This window comes from Passer montanus, unplaced genomic scaffold (genome assembly GCF_014805655.1).
Source record: "Passer montanus isolate IOZ18808 unplaced genomic scaffold, ASM1480565v1 scaffold142, whole genome shotgun sequence".
Lineage (NCBI taxonomy): Eukaryota > Metazoa > Chordata > Aves > Passeriformes > Passeridae > Passer > Passer montanus.
In genome coordinates, this window is record NW_024361164.1 from 493,920 (window position 1) to 510,449 (window position 16,530).

At 52.2% G+C, this 16,530-nt stretch overlaps 1 protein-coding gene across 15 annotated transcripts in view; it reads right to left on the bottom strand.

Moving 5' to 3' along the window:
• The window catches only part of MAPT (microtubule associated protein tau), a 44,866-nt gene that overhangs the window by 12,561 nt on the left and 15,775 nt on the right, over nt 1–16,530 (bottom strand). For 3 of the 15 annotated variants that reach the window (XM_039700581.1, XM_039700577.1, XM_039700579.1), the window contains exons 2-10: nt 12,025–12,113; nt 10,690–10,776; nt 9,438–9,524; nt 7,909–7,974; nt 4,768–5,601; nt 2,697–2,743; nt 1,738–1,884; nt 673–799; nt 124–174 (exon numbers count right to left, since the gene is read on the bottom strand). In XM_039700581.1, the coding sequence (XP_039556515.1) occupies nt 124–174; nt 673–799; nt 1,738–1,884; nt 2,697–2,743; nt 4,768–5,601; nt 7,909–7,974; nt 9,438–9,524; nt 10,690–10,776; nt 12,025–12,070 (1,492 nt within the window). In that variant the 5' untranslated portion in view covers nt 12,071–12,113. The remainder of the gene's footprint in view (nt 1–123; nt 175–672; nt 800–1,737; nt 1,885–2,696; nt 2,744–4,767; nt 5,602–7,908; nt 7,975–9,437; nt 9,525–10,689; nt 10,777–12,024; nt 12,114–16,530) is intronic. The other 12 variants (XM_039700590.1, XM_039700587.1, XM_039700580.1 and 9 more) reach the window with 11 other exon arrangements.

The window sequence follows — 16,530 nt, forward strand, 5'->3', positions numbered from 1 at the left end:
AATTTGGAAGCGCTTTCGCAAAATTATTTCCTGTAATTAACTAAGGCTGATCGCTGAGCAGCTTAGCACTGTCCCCACTTTGAAAAGGAAATGAAAGAAGAAAAGAAGACCCTTAAACATCACCTTTCTCAGTCTTTGCTGCTGCAGGAGGTGGCTTTTTCTGCTCCTTTCTGCCTGTTTAGTGAATGAGAAAGATGCTTAAACATAATAAAGCTGGAAAATTAATTGATTTAAGGTTTTATGCAGCTCTGGTTAAGTATGAAATATATGTATACATCCAGTGAAATGCACCATTTTAATGGAAATTCACAATGCCTGATGCTTTCTGGGCTTTTCTTCTCTGAGCATAATGGGCTAATCTCCATTCCTGCAATCGAAGAATTGATCCTCTTGCCCCTGCTCTTTGTGAATATCACCAGAGAGAAAACGAGCAGATGGATTAAAAAAAAACGGAGCTGCCTAAATCTTCCAAATTTGAGGAAATCCCTCAGGATAAAGCAACTGGCCTCTGCTACACACGGGAGACTGCAGGGACACAGGCACTGAGCAGCACCTGGAGGGGCTGGACCCAGAGGGAACGGGTGCCAGGACAGGGCTGGGTTTGGTCATCACCCCCTGGCACTGCCCAGCAGCACCACCCAGGCACCAGCACACGCTGCCACCGTCACCTACCAGAGCCGGGAGGGGTCTTGGGGGCCGTGGGGGTCTTGGCAGGGATGCGGGTGGCGTTGCTGGAGTTCCTCTGCGCCTGCCCCGCGCGCGCCGCGCCCGTCTTGGAGCCACCCCTCGCCTCCGGGCCCTGGGGACACACAGGGACGTCAGGGACAGGCTGTCACCCCTCACAGCAGGGTGAGGGACAGGCTGTCACCCCTGCTCAGAGCCAGGGACAGGCTGGCACCCTCACTCATTCAGGGACAGGCTGGCACCCTCACTCAGAGCAGTAAGACTCTCCCACTTTTCCCTGGAATTCCCCACACCTGGAATGTGCCTGTTCACACCTCGTGTCCCACAGGGCACAGGAAAGGCTGTGACCTTTCCCAGGTGAGTCCTTGGCCTCAGCCACGCCGTGCTCTGCACTCTCACACCTGGCTCTGCCACACCTCAGCTCTCTAAATTTCATCCTCTGGCTTCCCCTGTTCTGCCAAAATTTTGTACAGAAGATAAATTCTGTATTTATGTATGTCATGTAATGTAAGTATGTAAAAATACAAGGTCAGTGACTGGCATAGAGAAGGATCCCTGGCAGTGCCCAAGGCCAGGCTGGATGGGCTTGGAGCAGCCTGAGACAGTGAGACGTGACCCTGCCATGGCAGGGGTGGCACTGGATGGGCTTTAAGCTCATTTCCGACCCAAACCATGCCAGGATTTTGTGCTTCCGTGTGCCCTGCACCCCCTGTGCCTCCCCTCACCGTGGGTGTGTTTGTGTCTGAGTGCCACCAAGGGTGAAAGCCCTGAGGCTCTGCTCACCCTGCAGGGTGAGCCAGGGCTGTGCTGCAGCACCTGCAGCCCTGGCACGGCTCAAACCCACCCTGAGACACACACAGAGCTGCCAAAGGAGCACGGGCACGAGGGGCCTGGCTGGGGGCACGGGGGCACACCTGCAGCAAGGAGCCCTTTGTGCCCCCAGAACCGAGCCTGGCTTCACCAGGGCAGGGAGCCCACTCCCCTCTCCAGGGCCAGGGGTGCCAGGAACGCCTCCAGCTCTGCCCTGGCCTCTCTCCCAGCCCAGCCCCTTACCTTGGCTTTATTTTCCTGCACTCCTGAGCTGGCAGGGCGGGGGGTGGCAGGACAGGCTCCTTTGGAGGCACTGGCAGGGCTGCAGGGGGCTGCGTGCCCCAGGGGGGGCACGGAGCCAGGGGGCTTGGCAGGGCAAGGTGAGGGTTTCTGGGACGTGGAAATGAAATAAGATGGGAACAAAAACAAAAGGAAATCAGCATGGGAGGGAAACAAAATGGGATCAGTGACATTAAATAGGATTGGAAGGTGCAATACAGGGTGTGGGGTAGGGACTGCCAGGGCTGTGCGTAGAGAAATAACCAATTTCAGTGTTAGAAAATAATTCTATTCCTTATTTTTAACTCTTCACCCACTGCATTTCCCCTCAGCTTGTCCATTAACCCACTCAGGCACTAACCAGGAGAATGGCCAGCTGAGCTAAACCTCCTCCAAACTGCCAGAGTGACAGATATTGTTTAGCTGCTGGGATTTACCCACTATTAAACTCTGTTCCTCACCCACAACACAACCCAGCATCTTTTTTGGGGGGTGTCCTGTGCAAGCCAGGAGCTGGATTTGATGATTCTTGTGGATCCCTTCCAACTCAGGATATTCTACGATCTGCAAGGCCTAGATTATTTAATTTAATGTTTTAATTACATGTTTTGCTCTTTCCCCAGTGCAGTTTTGAGTCTGCCCCAAGGTCAGCTGTTGATTTTTAGTCCTAGGCTGATAAAATGCTTTCTCCAACCTCCCACCCAACCCCATGAGCCACGTGCTTCATTTAGATTTGGACCATTTCCTCACCCTCAAAGAACCCATGGATTGCACCATCCAAACCCAGGGGAGGGAAAAAAAATAAAAACACTCTTGAAAACAAATGGAAAAATGGAACATAATGGGAAGAGGTACAACAGCAGGGCAGGAGAGGAGCCAGGAACATGGACAGGTGTCACCCCTGGTGTTGCTTTTTAGCTTACCTTGGGTTTCTTTTCATCAGCTTCAGTCCCTTCCTTGTCAACACGACCTGGCAGATGGAAACACACAGTTACACCTCTGGGGCCTGGTCATACAGCCCAGAGATGACAACACACTGCTGGGGTGTTCCCTGCCCCTGCTCTCCCTTCAGCTCAGTACTGCTCTCAGAAATGTGACAGAGTCAGCACTTCTTGCAGAAATCTTCCACCACTCCACAAACACATTCCTTCTGTGCCAGCAGATGATCCTGTGCTAGTCAGCACTGGGAGCAGACACACCAGGGAGGTTTGTGAGGGAGCATTTCGCCCAGATTTCCACCCAGCTCCTGCAGGATCCATCCAGCTCAGCACAGAAAGTTCCCTCCAGCCCTGCACAGGAGTCTCTGAAACACCCACTTGTTCTGACAATGATAAAAATAGAGACCCAGGCTGAAGGCAGCCCCAGCCCAGCAGCACTGTGATCTCATTTAGGGGCTTCTTCAGTTGGTGTTGCAGAGCACTTTTATCCCTGGCTGCTGTTAATTCCCTTCTCTCCTGACAGGCTGCTCTCTGCCTCCCAGCACAGTGCCCCTTCCACCTGGCTCACTCTAATTAGGAGATTAGAAATGGGGAGGAGATAAAGTTTGTACTCCAAGGCACTCATAACAAAGCCCTTTTCCCCCCATCTTCAACTAATTGGGAGGAGAAGCTGCTGATATTCCCCCAGTGCTAGGAAACTTGTCCTGGGGGATCAGCCCTTTCCTGGTGACATGGACAGTGCTGTTAACCCAGCCCTGACCCCTCCCAAATTCAGCTGAACTGCACATGGAGCAAGGCTGGAGCCAAGCAGCCACCAAGCATCTCTGTCTTTGAAGGGAAATACCATGAAAAAATTCATTTTCTATAGAATCAGAAGCTGGCTGGCCCTGGGCAGTGCCTCCCCACCCTGCTGGGGTTCCAGGCTCCAGTGCAAGCCATGCCAGTGCCCTGCAGCACACGAGTGAAGCTCCCCACTGCTGATCCCACAGGGAACAACCAGAAATATGTTATGAGCTTTGGCCCCGGTGGAAAAAGCTCCATCAACAATTTCTGTGTGAGCCCCACAGCAAAGGCACAAGCCCAGCAGCATTCCCAGGCCCATGGGAGCAGCCAGGACAGCCCTTGGAGTGTGGAGCTGGGGGAAAAGGCAGAGCTTCCCCCAGGACGTGCCCTGGAGAGCCAGGGCTGAGGTACAACACGTGTCCTGCTGCCCTGGCTCCTTAGCACAGCTCACAGCACCACAGCTGGGCCCCTGGGACACTCCTGAGAGGTGGAAAACACAAAGGAAAGGTCTAAGGGATGCTGGAGCACTCAGTGGTGAACTCAAAGCTTTACCCAGGGCTGCCCTGCCAGCCCCACACACTGTTGAGATGCCTCCAGACAGGCAGCTCCTGCTGAGCCCCCAGAGCCAGCTCTGTGCTGGCACACCCAGGGACACCCCATCAGAGCTGGGGTGGCAGCAGGATGCTTTGGAAGAGCAGTGGACATGCCTGGCAGTGGGGAAAGGTCCTGCTGGCTGCAGGCTGTGCCTCCAGCAGCAGTCAGTAGCAGATATTTGAGGGGAAAATACAAGAAACAGGATCAGCGTGGGGGCTTTTCCATGGTTAGACCAGCCATCCTTGCCTTTTTCCTCCTCCCTCCTCTTTAGGAAAGCCAATTCCAAGAGTTATTTGGAGCAGGCATGCAAACCAGTGGCACCAGTGTCCTGCTGGAACAAGCTGCACACGCCAGGTGAGCCCCACTCCACCATGCCAGAGCTCCTCATCTTCTCAGGGAAGGTGCCAGCTGGGAGTTCAGGCGCTCACCCAGCAGATCCAAGGAAATCAAAACAAAAACAGGTGAAAAAAAGCATGATTAGGGACACGCCAGCACCATGCAAGGCACGCAGGACGGCAGCACAGGGGTCTGTCAATCCAGGCCAGGATTGAGAAAAGAGGGAAGGGCAGGGAGGGAGCAGCAGAGCCCTGGATCAGTCCCAGCACGGTCCAGGCCCTCTCCAAGCAGCAGGAGGAGCCGAGGTGGCAGCAAGCTGCAGTGTGGATCAGGCAGCACACACCTTTGAGCAGGGGGACACGAGTGGCCTTGTCTGCAGCCGGCCCGCCCGGCTTCCTCCTGGGCCGGCGCGCCCCTGCGGCCAGCACAGCCTCTCCCACAGCAGCACCTTCATCCTTCACATCATCCTCTGCCTCGGCAGGGGGCTTGGCTGTCCCTAGCACGGGCTCAGAATCTTCTCCCTGCCCAGGCCCAGCCTGTTTTTGGGAGACACTTGCAGAAGGCTCTGACGGGGGGGTGTCTGGGCCTCCTTCTCTGCCCAGCAGCTCTCGCTTCTCCTCTTGGTCCTCTCCTGCTTTATGTGACTCAGCTTCCACCAGCAGCGCCTCTCCTGGGGTGTCTCTGAGGACAGCTTTGGACTTGTTTTCTCCATCATATTCTTCACGAGTCTCCTGGGCAGCTGCTGGACACGAGCCCTTCTCAGGCCCCAGAGCAGCACGCTGATCCACGAGGGAAGGCAAGCCCTGCCCAGGGCTTTCATCAACACCCCGCTCCTCATCCCTGGAACCTTCTTTGACCGTGGCTCTGGCACACAGGGGAGATGATGGTCCATCTTTGTGGTCAGCCGTGCCTCCTGCTGCTGCCAGGCCCAGCTGTGGCTCTGCACTGCTGCCTTCTGTGCCTGCCTGGTGCCACGGCTCGCTGCTGCCTCCGGAGCCTTGGTACATCTCCAGGGGGATTGGGATGGTGACCTCGATCCTGGTGGCAGCTGCTGCTGGAGCCTTGCTTTCACGGGACAGAGGTGGCTGCTGAGGCCCCAGCCCCTGCTCTGGGGGCTGGCTGGAACTTTTTCCTGCCTCCTGAGGGCCAGGCTGGAGCTTCGGAGAGCTCGGCTCGCCTGGAGTTGAAGTCGTGGGGTGTGAAGCATGGGCAAGAAATTAGCACAGGCATGTCAAACATCACGTAAAGTGAGAGATTCAGCATTTCTACTGGCAATCCAGAGATAAAAGCAGTCCCACCCCGCCCCACTGAACAGACAGCTGGCTCCTGCAGTGGCTTTTGCCTTTAGAGAACTCTGATCCCCATGGGAATCAGGAACAGCTCCTGGCTCGGATGTGGCCAGGTTCACCCTGCCCTCCTTGAGCTGGTTTAGCTGTAGACGTTTCCAGAAGCCAGGAACATTCCCATTTTCCCTACCAGCACCACTGCACCATCAGTTTGCTGGGCAGTGCCCACCTCTCCTTGCCCCAAGGCCAGAGCCCTGTCCTCCTTCCTGACTTCACAGAAGCCCTGCTGCCCTTCCCTCCCCTCAGGCACACACAGCACTGGCTTCAGAGCTCAAACCACCTCTGCCCTGCCCTTGGATCATTCCCAGTGCCCAGGAGCTGGGGAAGGGCACTCCCATGCCATGCCAGAGCAGGGAAAGGACTGGGGAGAAGAACTGTAGCAGTTTGGGACTGTGCACCCCTGAGAGCTCCCGGGCTGCTGCTCTGCCTCACCTGGGCTGAGGGACATTTGAACCCCAGAACCTGAGGCCACAGACACAAGATTTATCTGTTTCTCTTTTCTTTTTTGGTGGGTGTGTGTGAAAGAGGGGATTCTGCTCTGTCACTGCTCTGTGCATGACACAGATCTTTACAATTCCACCCAACAACTGCTGCATGAAGCCAGGTCTTCCAACTGAGCTGGAGCTTTTCTCTTGGAAAACCCTTCAGGAAAACCCTCTCCCTGAAGGAAAGATGCCCTGAGCAATGGAGAATTCACCTGGGTACCTTGCTCTGGAGACAACCAGCCCAAAAAGAATGTGCCTCTAGTGTTATGAGCTGGTTCAGCTTCAAGGACTCTTTGGTCTCTCTGAGCACTGACCAGGTAAAGAGCCCAAATCAGAGCCCTGAGATCACAACTGTGGCTTTGGCAGATTAACAAACGAGACTAAAATGAGAAAAGATGAAGTCAAGACCGACTTGGCCTTTCATCAGTGTCCTCCCCATTTTAAGAGAATATCACAGTTAAATGAAACAACCACACAAAGACCTTGTATGTGACAGCTGGAAGATCCCAGGACAAGGCAGAAAGGGCTTAGTAAAAACCTGATGAGAAACACTAAAACCAGGGCAGAGAGAAGAGAGAACTTAACCCCCTCCACTAACAATCCTGATTTCTTTTTTATAAAGGAGCCACTATTTCATGTTTAGAAGAGATGACAGTCCAAAATCCACTGGCCAGGCAAGTACAGGTTTTATTCTAATTGCAGGGAGCAGAGTGCACAGAATTGTGCTCATCTGTGTGTGGAAAGCAACAACAACCTGAATTCTGCCCTGAGCTGAGAAGGCAAAACCTATTTACTTCTGCAAAAGACATGGATGTCTAAATGCACTAATGGAGCCGTGGAGAGGAAAGACACTGCTCAGCTGGAGGGAGTTGTTATGTTTACTGCACATTCATAAAATGGCTTTTGACCAAGATTTTAAGCAGCACACTGAATTAGTGCTGTGGTGTGCAGTGCAGGCAGGACAGAAACACCACAGGGAGTCTCAACCCCAGCACTGGGGGCTTTGGGAAAACCAATTTTCCATCAAGTCTGAACTGAGGAGAGTCAAGAGAAACTTTGCAAGTAGCCACATGGTCCCTGGATAATTTTCAGCCCATCTAAGCAGACAGATAATGAATGCTGTGAGAACACTCACTGCCCACTGTGTCTGCCCTCCTCACTCACACTCCCCAAGACTGGGATGAGGAGAAAAATCCCTTCATGTTGAAGTCAGGGTCCGAGTGAGTAGGTTTGAGTCCTGTTTTACTTTAGAAAATCACAGTAACTGAACAATTTGCTGGTTTCATGTGTGAGCACAGGGCCTGCACTGCCTCTGCTCACTCTGAGCAGTTCCTCTGGCCCCAGCACATCCCAGCTCTGTCCATCAGCTTTTCCAGCCTGGAGAACACCCTGGTTTTGCAGCTGGACAAACAAGCACCGTGACTTTGACCATCTGAGAGGGAAATCTGGTGTATGAGGAGCTGCAACTCCCTGAAATGAGCATGTTGGAACATCCCAAAGGTGTATGGCCCTCCTCTGCCAGGAACAGGGAGAGCTGCACAACTGCTGAGCAGGGCAGAGCATTTCCTCACAGAACTAAATTCCCAAGCCACCACCAGCCAGCTGCACACGTGGGCAGCAGTGACTGGTCCCAGTGACAGACAAATCACCCACCTTGAGTGGCATCTCCTGCAGCGTGGTCCTCCAGGTTGGGAGTGGCTCCTACGCCCGCCTCTTCAGCTGCTCCCGGAGAAAGAAGGGGAAAAAACATGATCAAAATAAGAGTTAAGTTTGAGCATGTGCCTGGAGAATGAATGTGCCTCCCTGCTGAGGCTGCCCAGCAGAATGAGCAGGATCTCTGCTGTGTCACAGCAGGGCAGCATCAGAAAGGAAATCTCCCCACAGCGATGATGGGTCTGGGGAGATCTGTTCAGCAGCGCTCTGCAGGCCAGAGCAGTGTTTCCCCAGCTTCCACATCCTAAATGGCAGGTTAGCACAAGCTCTTCCAGGCAGAAAACAGGCTGTTGAGGAGCAAGGAAACTTGTGGATGTGTATCCTCTTCTATCCCCACCTGGCCTTTACACGGCCAGAGCACTCCCATGAATGTCTCTTACCTGAGCTCTTCTTGGTGTCTGTGACCAGCCTGTGAACCCTGCCAAGGCTGTGTGAGACCAGTAATTCCAAGCCTGATACAAATCTAGAGAAATCCTGAGCTTCAGGACTACTGGTACATCAGAGAAGCATGGTTTTCTTCACAGTGATGATGGTTTGTCTCCACCAGCATTTTTTTCAGTTTATTCTTTGACTACTTTCAAACTAGCTTAAACAATTATATTGGTATGCCACAGTTCTCCAGCCAAACTAAGACTTCTTCTGTTTCCCCGTTATTTTCCAAGCAGTTGAGGATACACTGGCTCCCTGGGACAGTCAGATCTTACACCAGAGCCCCCTTGTTTCAGCCCAGGGCTCCACCAGCAGCTCAGGGACTGGATGCAGCACAGAAATGTCACTGCTGTGAGTTTGTTTCAGTGCTTGGCACTGGCAGAATCCCTCTTCTACCTGCTGCTTTCCTCAGGTCCTGCCTGATGCTTCCAGGGAAAGCCACTGGCTCTGGCACAGGGGACACGTCCTCGTTTTTCACACACAGACCTGCCCTCCCAGATCCTGCTCTCCCACACACAGCACTGCCACAGTCACTCCCTGCTCTGCCTCTGGAAGGCCCCATCCTTCCCTGCAAAACCAGGCCCAGGTGCAGGGACTGCCCACAGGGCATTCAGGCTGAATTAGTCACTTCACTCCCTCTGCATTATCCTGAAAAGCACTGCTGCAGTGGCCTGGTTTTCACCTGCCACTCCAAAGAGCCCAAGTGCTGCAGGACGGGCACCCAGGGGCTGCTGGCACGGGAACAACCTGGACCTGCAGGTAGGAGCCTGGAGGTGGGAGCCAAAGCCACCACAGAGACACCAGACAGAAGGATTGTCAGATGTGGAGCAGAGAAAGAGAGAAGAAAAGGCTGCGAGTTCCCCCCAGGATGGGGAAGGAAGAGGAGAGCTCCAAGTGAGGAATTTTCTGGAGAAGAAGGAAGCAGCACTGGGAGCAGTGTCCCTGTGAGAGGTTTTGTGGTGTTGTCCCACAGCACCGACCAGTCCAGCTCTCTGCTCTGTCTGCAGCAAGAGATGAAGCTGCACCTTGGTCTCCCTCACCTGTGGTTCCTTCTGGGATCTCCCCGTGCTGTTCCACACCACCCTGATCCTCGTGGTCTCCTTCCTCCACTAAAGGTGCTGTGGCATCTGAAAAACAACACAGCTTTCACACAGCTGCTGAGAGGCAAAGCCCTCTGGAGGCCAGGATGTGCCTGAAGAACTTTGTGCTCAGAGGAGCACCCAGCTCCCTCCTCGAGCCAGTGGAGCTGGTGGGGGGAACAGCTAAGCATGACAAGGCAGAGCCACAGGGACACCACGAGCTGCCCCTGCCACACAGCGTGCCACAACGTGCTCCCTACACTTCTGACAGCTTTGCCTTTTTGTCCAAAAATCCACCACTACAAGCAGCCCCTGGTGCACAGAAATCCTGCACGGAGACACGGCTGGTGTGGAGCAGGACAGAGCAGCTCCCCTGGACCTGCACAGAACACCCCAGTGTGGCTGCATTGTGCTCTGGGGACACAGGGACACCCACTCCACCTGCCACAGGGGTGGCTGCTCGTCCTGGCAGTCCCACTCCAGGTGGGGAGCAGGGTAACATCCCCTCCTGCACCAGATGGGTTTTGTGTCCTGATTTCTTGAGGCACTTTCCCAATCACTCAGCCCATGCTCAGCAGGACAGGGCTGGGACTGCTCAGCACCTCTGCCCAGCCTTCCTGCCTTTCAGAACAATCTTGCAAGCTAAAGCCTCTACCTCAAGTCTCCAAAGGCAGATTCTTGGGATTAAAGCAGCAAAAAGTGAAGGTAATTACAACAGTGAACAAGTGTCCAGACCACTCTGGAATCAGTCTTTCTACCCACAAGGCATTCAGGACCTGGGGAGCACAGTGACACAAAGCTGTGTCACTCAACCCAGGACTGCTCCCAGCTGCACTGCCAGGACCTTGCAGAGCCCCTGCAAAGTCTGCAGGAAACAAACCACAACTTCCTGAGCTGCAACGAACAATTCACCTTTCTTGCTCTGCAGCCCACTCTGCACCTTTAAAGCTCATGATCTCCTTCTGCAGCACAGCAAACACCACTGGTGATGAGACTAACAAAGGGGTTTCTCCTCCTGAGAAGCCCACCAGAAATGTCACTGCTGTGAGTTTGTTTCAGTGCTTGGCACTGGCAGAATCCCTTTTCTACCCGCTGCTTTTCTCAGGTCCTGCCTGATGCTTCCAGGCAAAGCCACCAGGACACGGCATGGGGATGAGGTTTACCACGACCCCATCCATCATGGTTCCAAAGCAGAAAGTCAAAGAGCTCCCACCTTCCGTAGTTGGGGTGCTCTTAGCGTCAGATGTTTCAGAAACAGGCTCATCCGATCCATCATCGACTGGAATCTGAAGGGGATAGCCTGGAAAACATTCAAATACTTACAACAAGTCCTTGGCTATGAGCTGGGGCTTACCAACTCTGATTGCCCAGATCCACAGCTGCAAGAAGCTGCAGCTGGAGAGTAAAAACCGCCTGAGCTAAAAGCAAGCAAAGCGTGAAAATGCCAACCAAAAGCACCGGGGTGACCACCAAAAGGAATGAACAGAAACCCACCAGCAAAAGAAAAGCCCAGTGAACTGGACAGGCAGAAACAGCAAAGCATGGCACAAGCAGGCAAGGAGATCTCAGCAACGTAAGGAGGAAAGATGTGCAGCTTCTGAGCCACTGTTGTCCTCTCCCTCCCAGAGCAGGCTGAGCACTCCCAGGACTGCAAACCAGCCCAAGTGTGTGACAGGGCTGGTGCAGGACCACGTTCTGTGCCAAGAAAAGGTGGCAAAAGTCTTCTGGAAGAGCAGGGCAAGAGGCACAAGTCTCCCCCCTCAGCAAGGGTGCGGGCAAATCAAATAATGAGAGCTGGAAAAAGTGATTTGGAAAAGAAGAAGGGAAATCCCTGGGACCTGTGATGTATGAAGCAAGCTGAGAGGAGCTGCCGGACCGCAGCAGAGCCAGCATGGATGGAGGCTGTGGATTCTCTCCAGGACAGAGGCCATCCATTTATCTGGTCAAAGAGGTGTCAAAGCACCTCAAGAAAAGGAAATTAAGATGATGTTTGCATGGAGCATAGCCAGGAGTGAGTCCCACCAGGTTTGCTGGCAGTGCGGGTTTCCAAGCTCAGCTGTGGAGCACGGTGGAATGAGAAAGGAAAAGCTTCTGAAGAAATGCAGGTCTGAAATATGGTGAGGAAGACTCTAGCATGGCCCCCACTCCCAGAGCTCTCTGTTCAGCTGTCCCCAGGTCCCTGTGCAGGTGAGGAAAGCAGGCAGCAAGCAGCATCCTCGAGCTGTGACCCCAAATTAAAACAGTGCTGTGTTTCCTTAGCAAACTGAGGAGTGAACACAAACACACTTGCAAAGCTGCAGCAGTGGGATCATCCCTAGCCTGGATAGCAGGGGTTGTTCTGCTCAGTGGACACTGAGACCCACAAGCAGCATTTTGCTATGACTGTGCATGTTGGAGCATCCTGAGGGCTGCCCGTGGTGCCCTGGCAGCAGCCAGCTGACCCACAGCGTCCTTCCAGGCCCTCTGCAGCACCATGCCCTTCTTCCTCTCCCTCCTTAGCTCAGCACGGGCCCAGGCAGGTCCTTCACCACCTCCTGGACGTGCTCACCTGATGAGAAGTGTTTTTCCTGGCCAGGCGCGTGATCCTCCATCATGGTGGTGTCCTGAGGCTGCTCTGCCACCTCTCAGCAAAGGTACCTGAAAAGGAGAGTAAAAACTAACACCCATTAGGCAAAACCTGGCACGACAGGAGCAAAGGGAAGGCCTGGCCATTCCTGCACAAACAAAAGCATGTGACAGGCACTGCATCCCCACAACAAACACAGAGGCAACTCCTGCCAGCTGCATTCAAGTTCCATGGGTATTTAGGATGTGCCAAGCAAAATGCCCACCCTAGTGCAGCCAGGACACTGCCCTGGCACAGCTTTGCCCCAGGAGGTCCCTGAGAGCAGCAGGCTGAGTGCTGACTGACTCCTGGCTCCCAGTTTAAGAGGTGAATTTGCTGGTGAGGTGTGATGCTGCTGTGGGAAGGGATCCTTCCATCCCTGGGGATTCACCCAGCAGGGATACACAGCTACAAGACACTCAGCATCTTAAAAACCATCCAAAAGTGACACATGGGGGGACAGCAGGAGTACCCAGAGATGGATTTGGGGCTCTTAGAGGAGAGGGTCTCGCTCAGCTGTGGCTGTGAGGGGACACACAGTCCCTGCTTTAACCCCAAACCCTTCCTGCAGAGCTCAGAGCACCCCACACTGCACAGAGCAAAGCAGCAGCTCTGGGTGGAGGCAGGAAAACCTCCCAGCCCTTTTTCTGAACTGCATTGATCTGCAAAAGGAAATGAAGCCTCCAACAACCATTATCTGCCCCAAGGCACAGGGCTCTGCTCTGTGCTGGACGGACAGACAGTGCTTTTAGCTGCCTTCCTAAGAGCTGCTTAATTACAGCCATTGGCAGTGATTAATAATCAGCTATCAGTGTGATCACATGCTTGCCGTGACCATCAGGGACAGTGGATCCAGCAGTGGAGCTCAGGTTACCAGCAGCAAGGAGGAAACTTGTGGTTTTGTGTGCTGGCAGTAAATTAACTGCATCTATGGAACCACACAAGAGAAACTCCAGGGCCAGCAACCAGATCTCTCACCCAGCTTTTTTTAAGCCTTAGCAAGATGACTCTGCAATTTAATTACTGCCTTAGACAGCTACAAAGCCATTGGACAGGACTGGAGAACCAAGGAAGAACTTGCACTGGGGAATGAAATCACCCATAAAAATGGAGGTATAAAATAAGAAAAATTAAGTATTTAATTTCTGCTGGTGCTGTGATTGAGCAGAGGCAGGGGGCTGCTGTGGGCAGGGCTGGGGGTCACCTGCTGGACTGGCCAGGCAGTGCCAGGGCTCTCCAGCACAAAGGGAGGGCCAGGGCTGGGCAGAGCAGCTGGGGATGCTGCTCCTGCCTGTGCTGCTCTGTTCAGGTGAGCACTCCGTGTGTGGAGACATGAGGCTTGACTCCATCTCAGAAGGCTGATTTATTATCTTATTATAATAAATTATATATTATATTAATGATAATTAATAATAATATATTATCAAGATAATATAAAATAACAATATCATATCGATATGTCTATATCAATTTATAATAATATATTATCAATATAATATAAAATAATAATACAATATCAATATAATGTCGATATCAATAATAATATATTATCAATAATAATTAATTCTTATATATTATATTAAAATACTACATAAAAACTATACTAAAAGAATAGAGAGAAAAGAATGATCAGAAGGCTACAAAGAATAAGAATAGAATAGAATAGAATAGAATAGAATAGAATAGAATAGAATAGAATAGAATAGAATAGAAGAGAATAGAATGCATAACAAAATCCTGTGACTGCTCACAGCCTCGGTACTGGTGGCTGTGATTGGTCATCAAGTGAAAACAACCCACACAGACTAATAAAAAATACACCTGTTGCATTCCACAGCAACAAATAATTATTATTTGCATTTCTTTCCTGAGGCCCTCGGCTCTCAGGAAGGAGAAACCCTACCAAAAGATTTTTCATAAAATATCACAATAACACTGCTGAGGGCCAGGCAGGGCAGCCCCCACTCCCACCCCCACCATGGCATGGCACGATGCAGCTCGGGAGGATGCAGCATTAATTTTTCAGAGCCAAGAGAGGCAGAGCTGCCTTCCTTTTACAGGGAAAAAGCACTGAGAACACCGAGGTCCATCCCTGAAGCACTCAGGGGGCCCTGGGGCACCCCAAAGCCAGGGAATGCCCCAGTGCCCCTTCCCTCAGACACAGGGGTTTGGCTCTGGAGAGCAGAAACATCTCCCAGCAGATGGAGCACAGCGTCCTCCTGCTGCTCCTGAGGGTCCCCTGCTCCTCCGTGGGGAACAAAACCACCTCCAGCTGGCACAGGAGGGAGGGAGAGCCTCAGCCTGGCCCTGGGTTTTCACTCAGGTAATCAATTCACATGACCAAAGAGAACTGGAACCTTATTAAAATGACATATTCTCAAAGATGGACTGAAAATTCTGAAAGGAGTCCACAATTCGAATCCTCTTTGTTTTTCCTTTTGAGTGGGGGAAGGGGAAACCCCTCTCAGAGAAAAACATAACGTCAAGGGAAAAGAAATATTCTAAAATATTCTTAAAAATGCAAAAGCAGCCCCGCCTCGAAGCAATGGCTCAGTGATGCATAATTAGAGCAAAGAAAGCTGCAGAGAGATAAACTTGAACAGCACCCTCTGCATGGCAGATAAAGCACAAACCCTCCAAAGAACCTTATCCATCCCCAGCAGAGCTATTCTCCTTAGCCAGGGACACTATCTAAAAAGCAACAGCCTATCCTATAATTAACAGCTCCTCCAAGCCTCACATTTTCCACACCTGAAGCCTGCCTCAAAGCCCACCCAGTGCCACCCTGCCATGGCAGGGACACTTCCACTGTCCCAGGTGCTCCCAGCCCTGCCCAGCCTGGCCCTGGGCACTGCCAGGGATCCAGGGGCAGCCACAGCAGCTTTGGCACCCTGACAGGGGTGAACACCCTCCTAATATCTACTCCAAACCTCCTCTCTCTCAGTTTGAATCCTGTCACTGCAGGCCCTTGGAAACACTTCCCAGTATCCCAAACCTCCTCTCTCTCAGTTTGAATCCACTCCCTTGTCCTGTCACTGCAGGCCCTTGGAAACACTTCCCAGTATTCCCAGTTTCCCACGGGCGCTGGGAAATGAGGCCAGCCCAAAGCTGCTCTTTGCCCCCGGCCACCAAAGTGGCAGAAGGACTGGGCACAGCCAGGACACCGCCCTGGGGAAGCCAAAAAAACCCCAAAAAAGCCTCCAGCAGCCTCTGCCTGGCGAGGCTCAGTGACCACACCGAGGCTGGCAGCCCAGCAAGTTCCTCTGCAGTGGAAGGGACACAAACCCAAGGCTGCAGAAAAGGTGAGACCCACGTGCCCCGCCGAGGGCAGGGGGACAGGGCAGCTCCAGCGGGGTGATCTGTGCCAGGCACCACCAGCCCTGGCACAAAGGAGAGGGGCAGAGCCCCCCAGAGCCCCCCTGTGCCAGGGCAAGAGCGGGCACAGCCCGGGGGACACGGCCCGGGACTGTCCCCAAGCAGAGCAGGGACAATCCCAGCATCACAAGGCTGGGCCAGAGGCTCGGCTTACACAGCCCAGCCCAAAATAAACCCGGCCTTGGCAGCACTGCCTGCGGGGGGTGCAGGGGCCCTGGGGCACAGGGGCGAGAAAACGCAGGAAAAGGAAAGGAACCCTGCAGCAGCAGGAAGGTGCAGTGCCCGGGCAGGTGCTGGGTGGATTTGCACGCTCTGGGGATCACCAGTGACACGCCAGGCAGCTGCACCCCTCGTGCCAGCCACAAAATACACAAAAAATACCCACAAAATACCCGCAAAATACACAAAATACCCACAAATACACAAAATACCCACAAAATACCCACAAAATACCCAAAATACCCACAAAATACCCTAAATACCCATAAATACACAAAATACCCACAAATACACAAAATACCCACAAAATACCCACAAAATACCCAAAATACCCACAAACATCCACAAATATCCACAAAATACCCAAAATACCCACAAAATACTCAAGAAATACCCACAAAATACCCAAAATTCCCACAAAATACCCAAAATACCCATAAATACACAAAATACCCACAAAATACCCACAAATATCCACAAAATACAAAATACCCAAAATACCCACAAAATACATAAAATACCCACAAAATACCCATAAAATACCCACAAATATCTACAAAATATCCACAAAATACAAAATACCCACAAAATACCCACAAGTACCTACAAAATATCCACAAAATACAAAATACCCACAAAATACCCAAAAATACCCACAAAATACATAAAATGCCCACAAAATATCCACAAAATACCCACAAAATACCCAAAAAATACCCAAAAAATACATAAAATACCCACAAAATATCAACAAAATATCCACAAAATACCCACAAAATACCCAAGTGATCACCCAGGTAACTCCCAGACGTGGCCAAGCCTCTCGGCTATTGTCTCTGCTCAGCATCTTCCTTC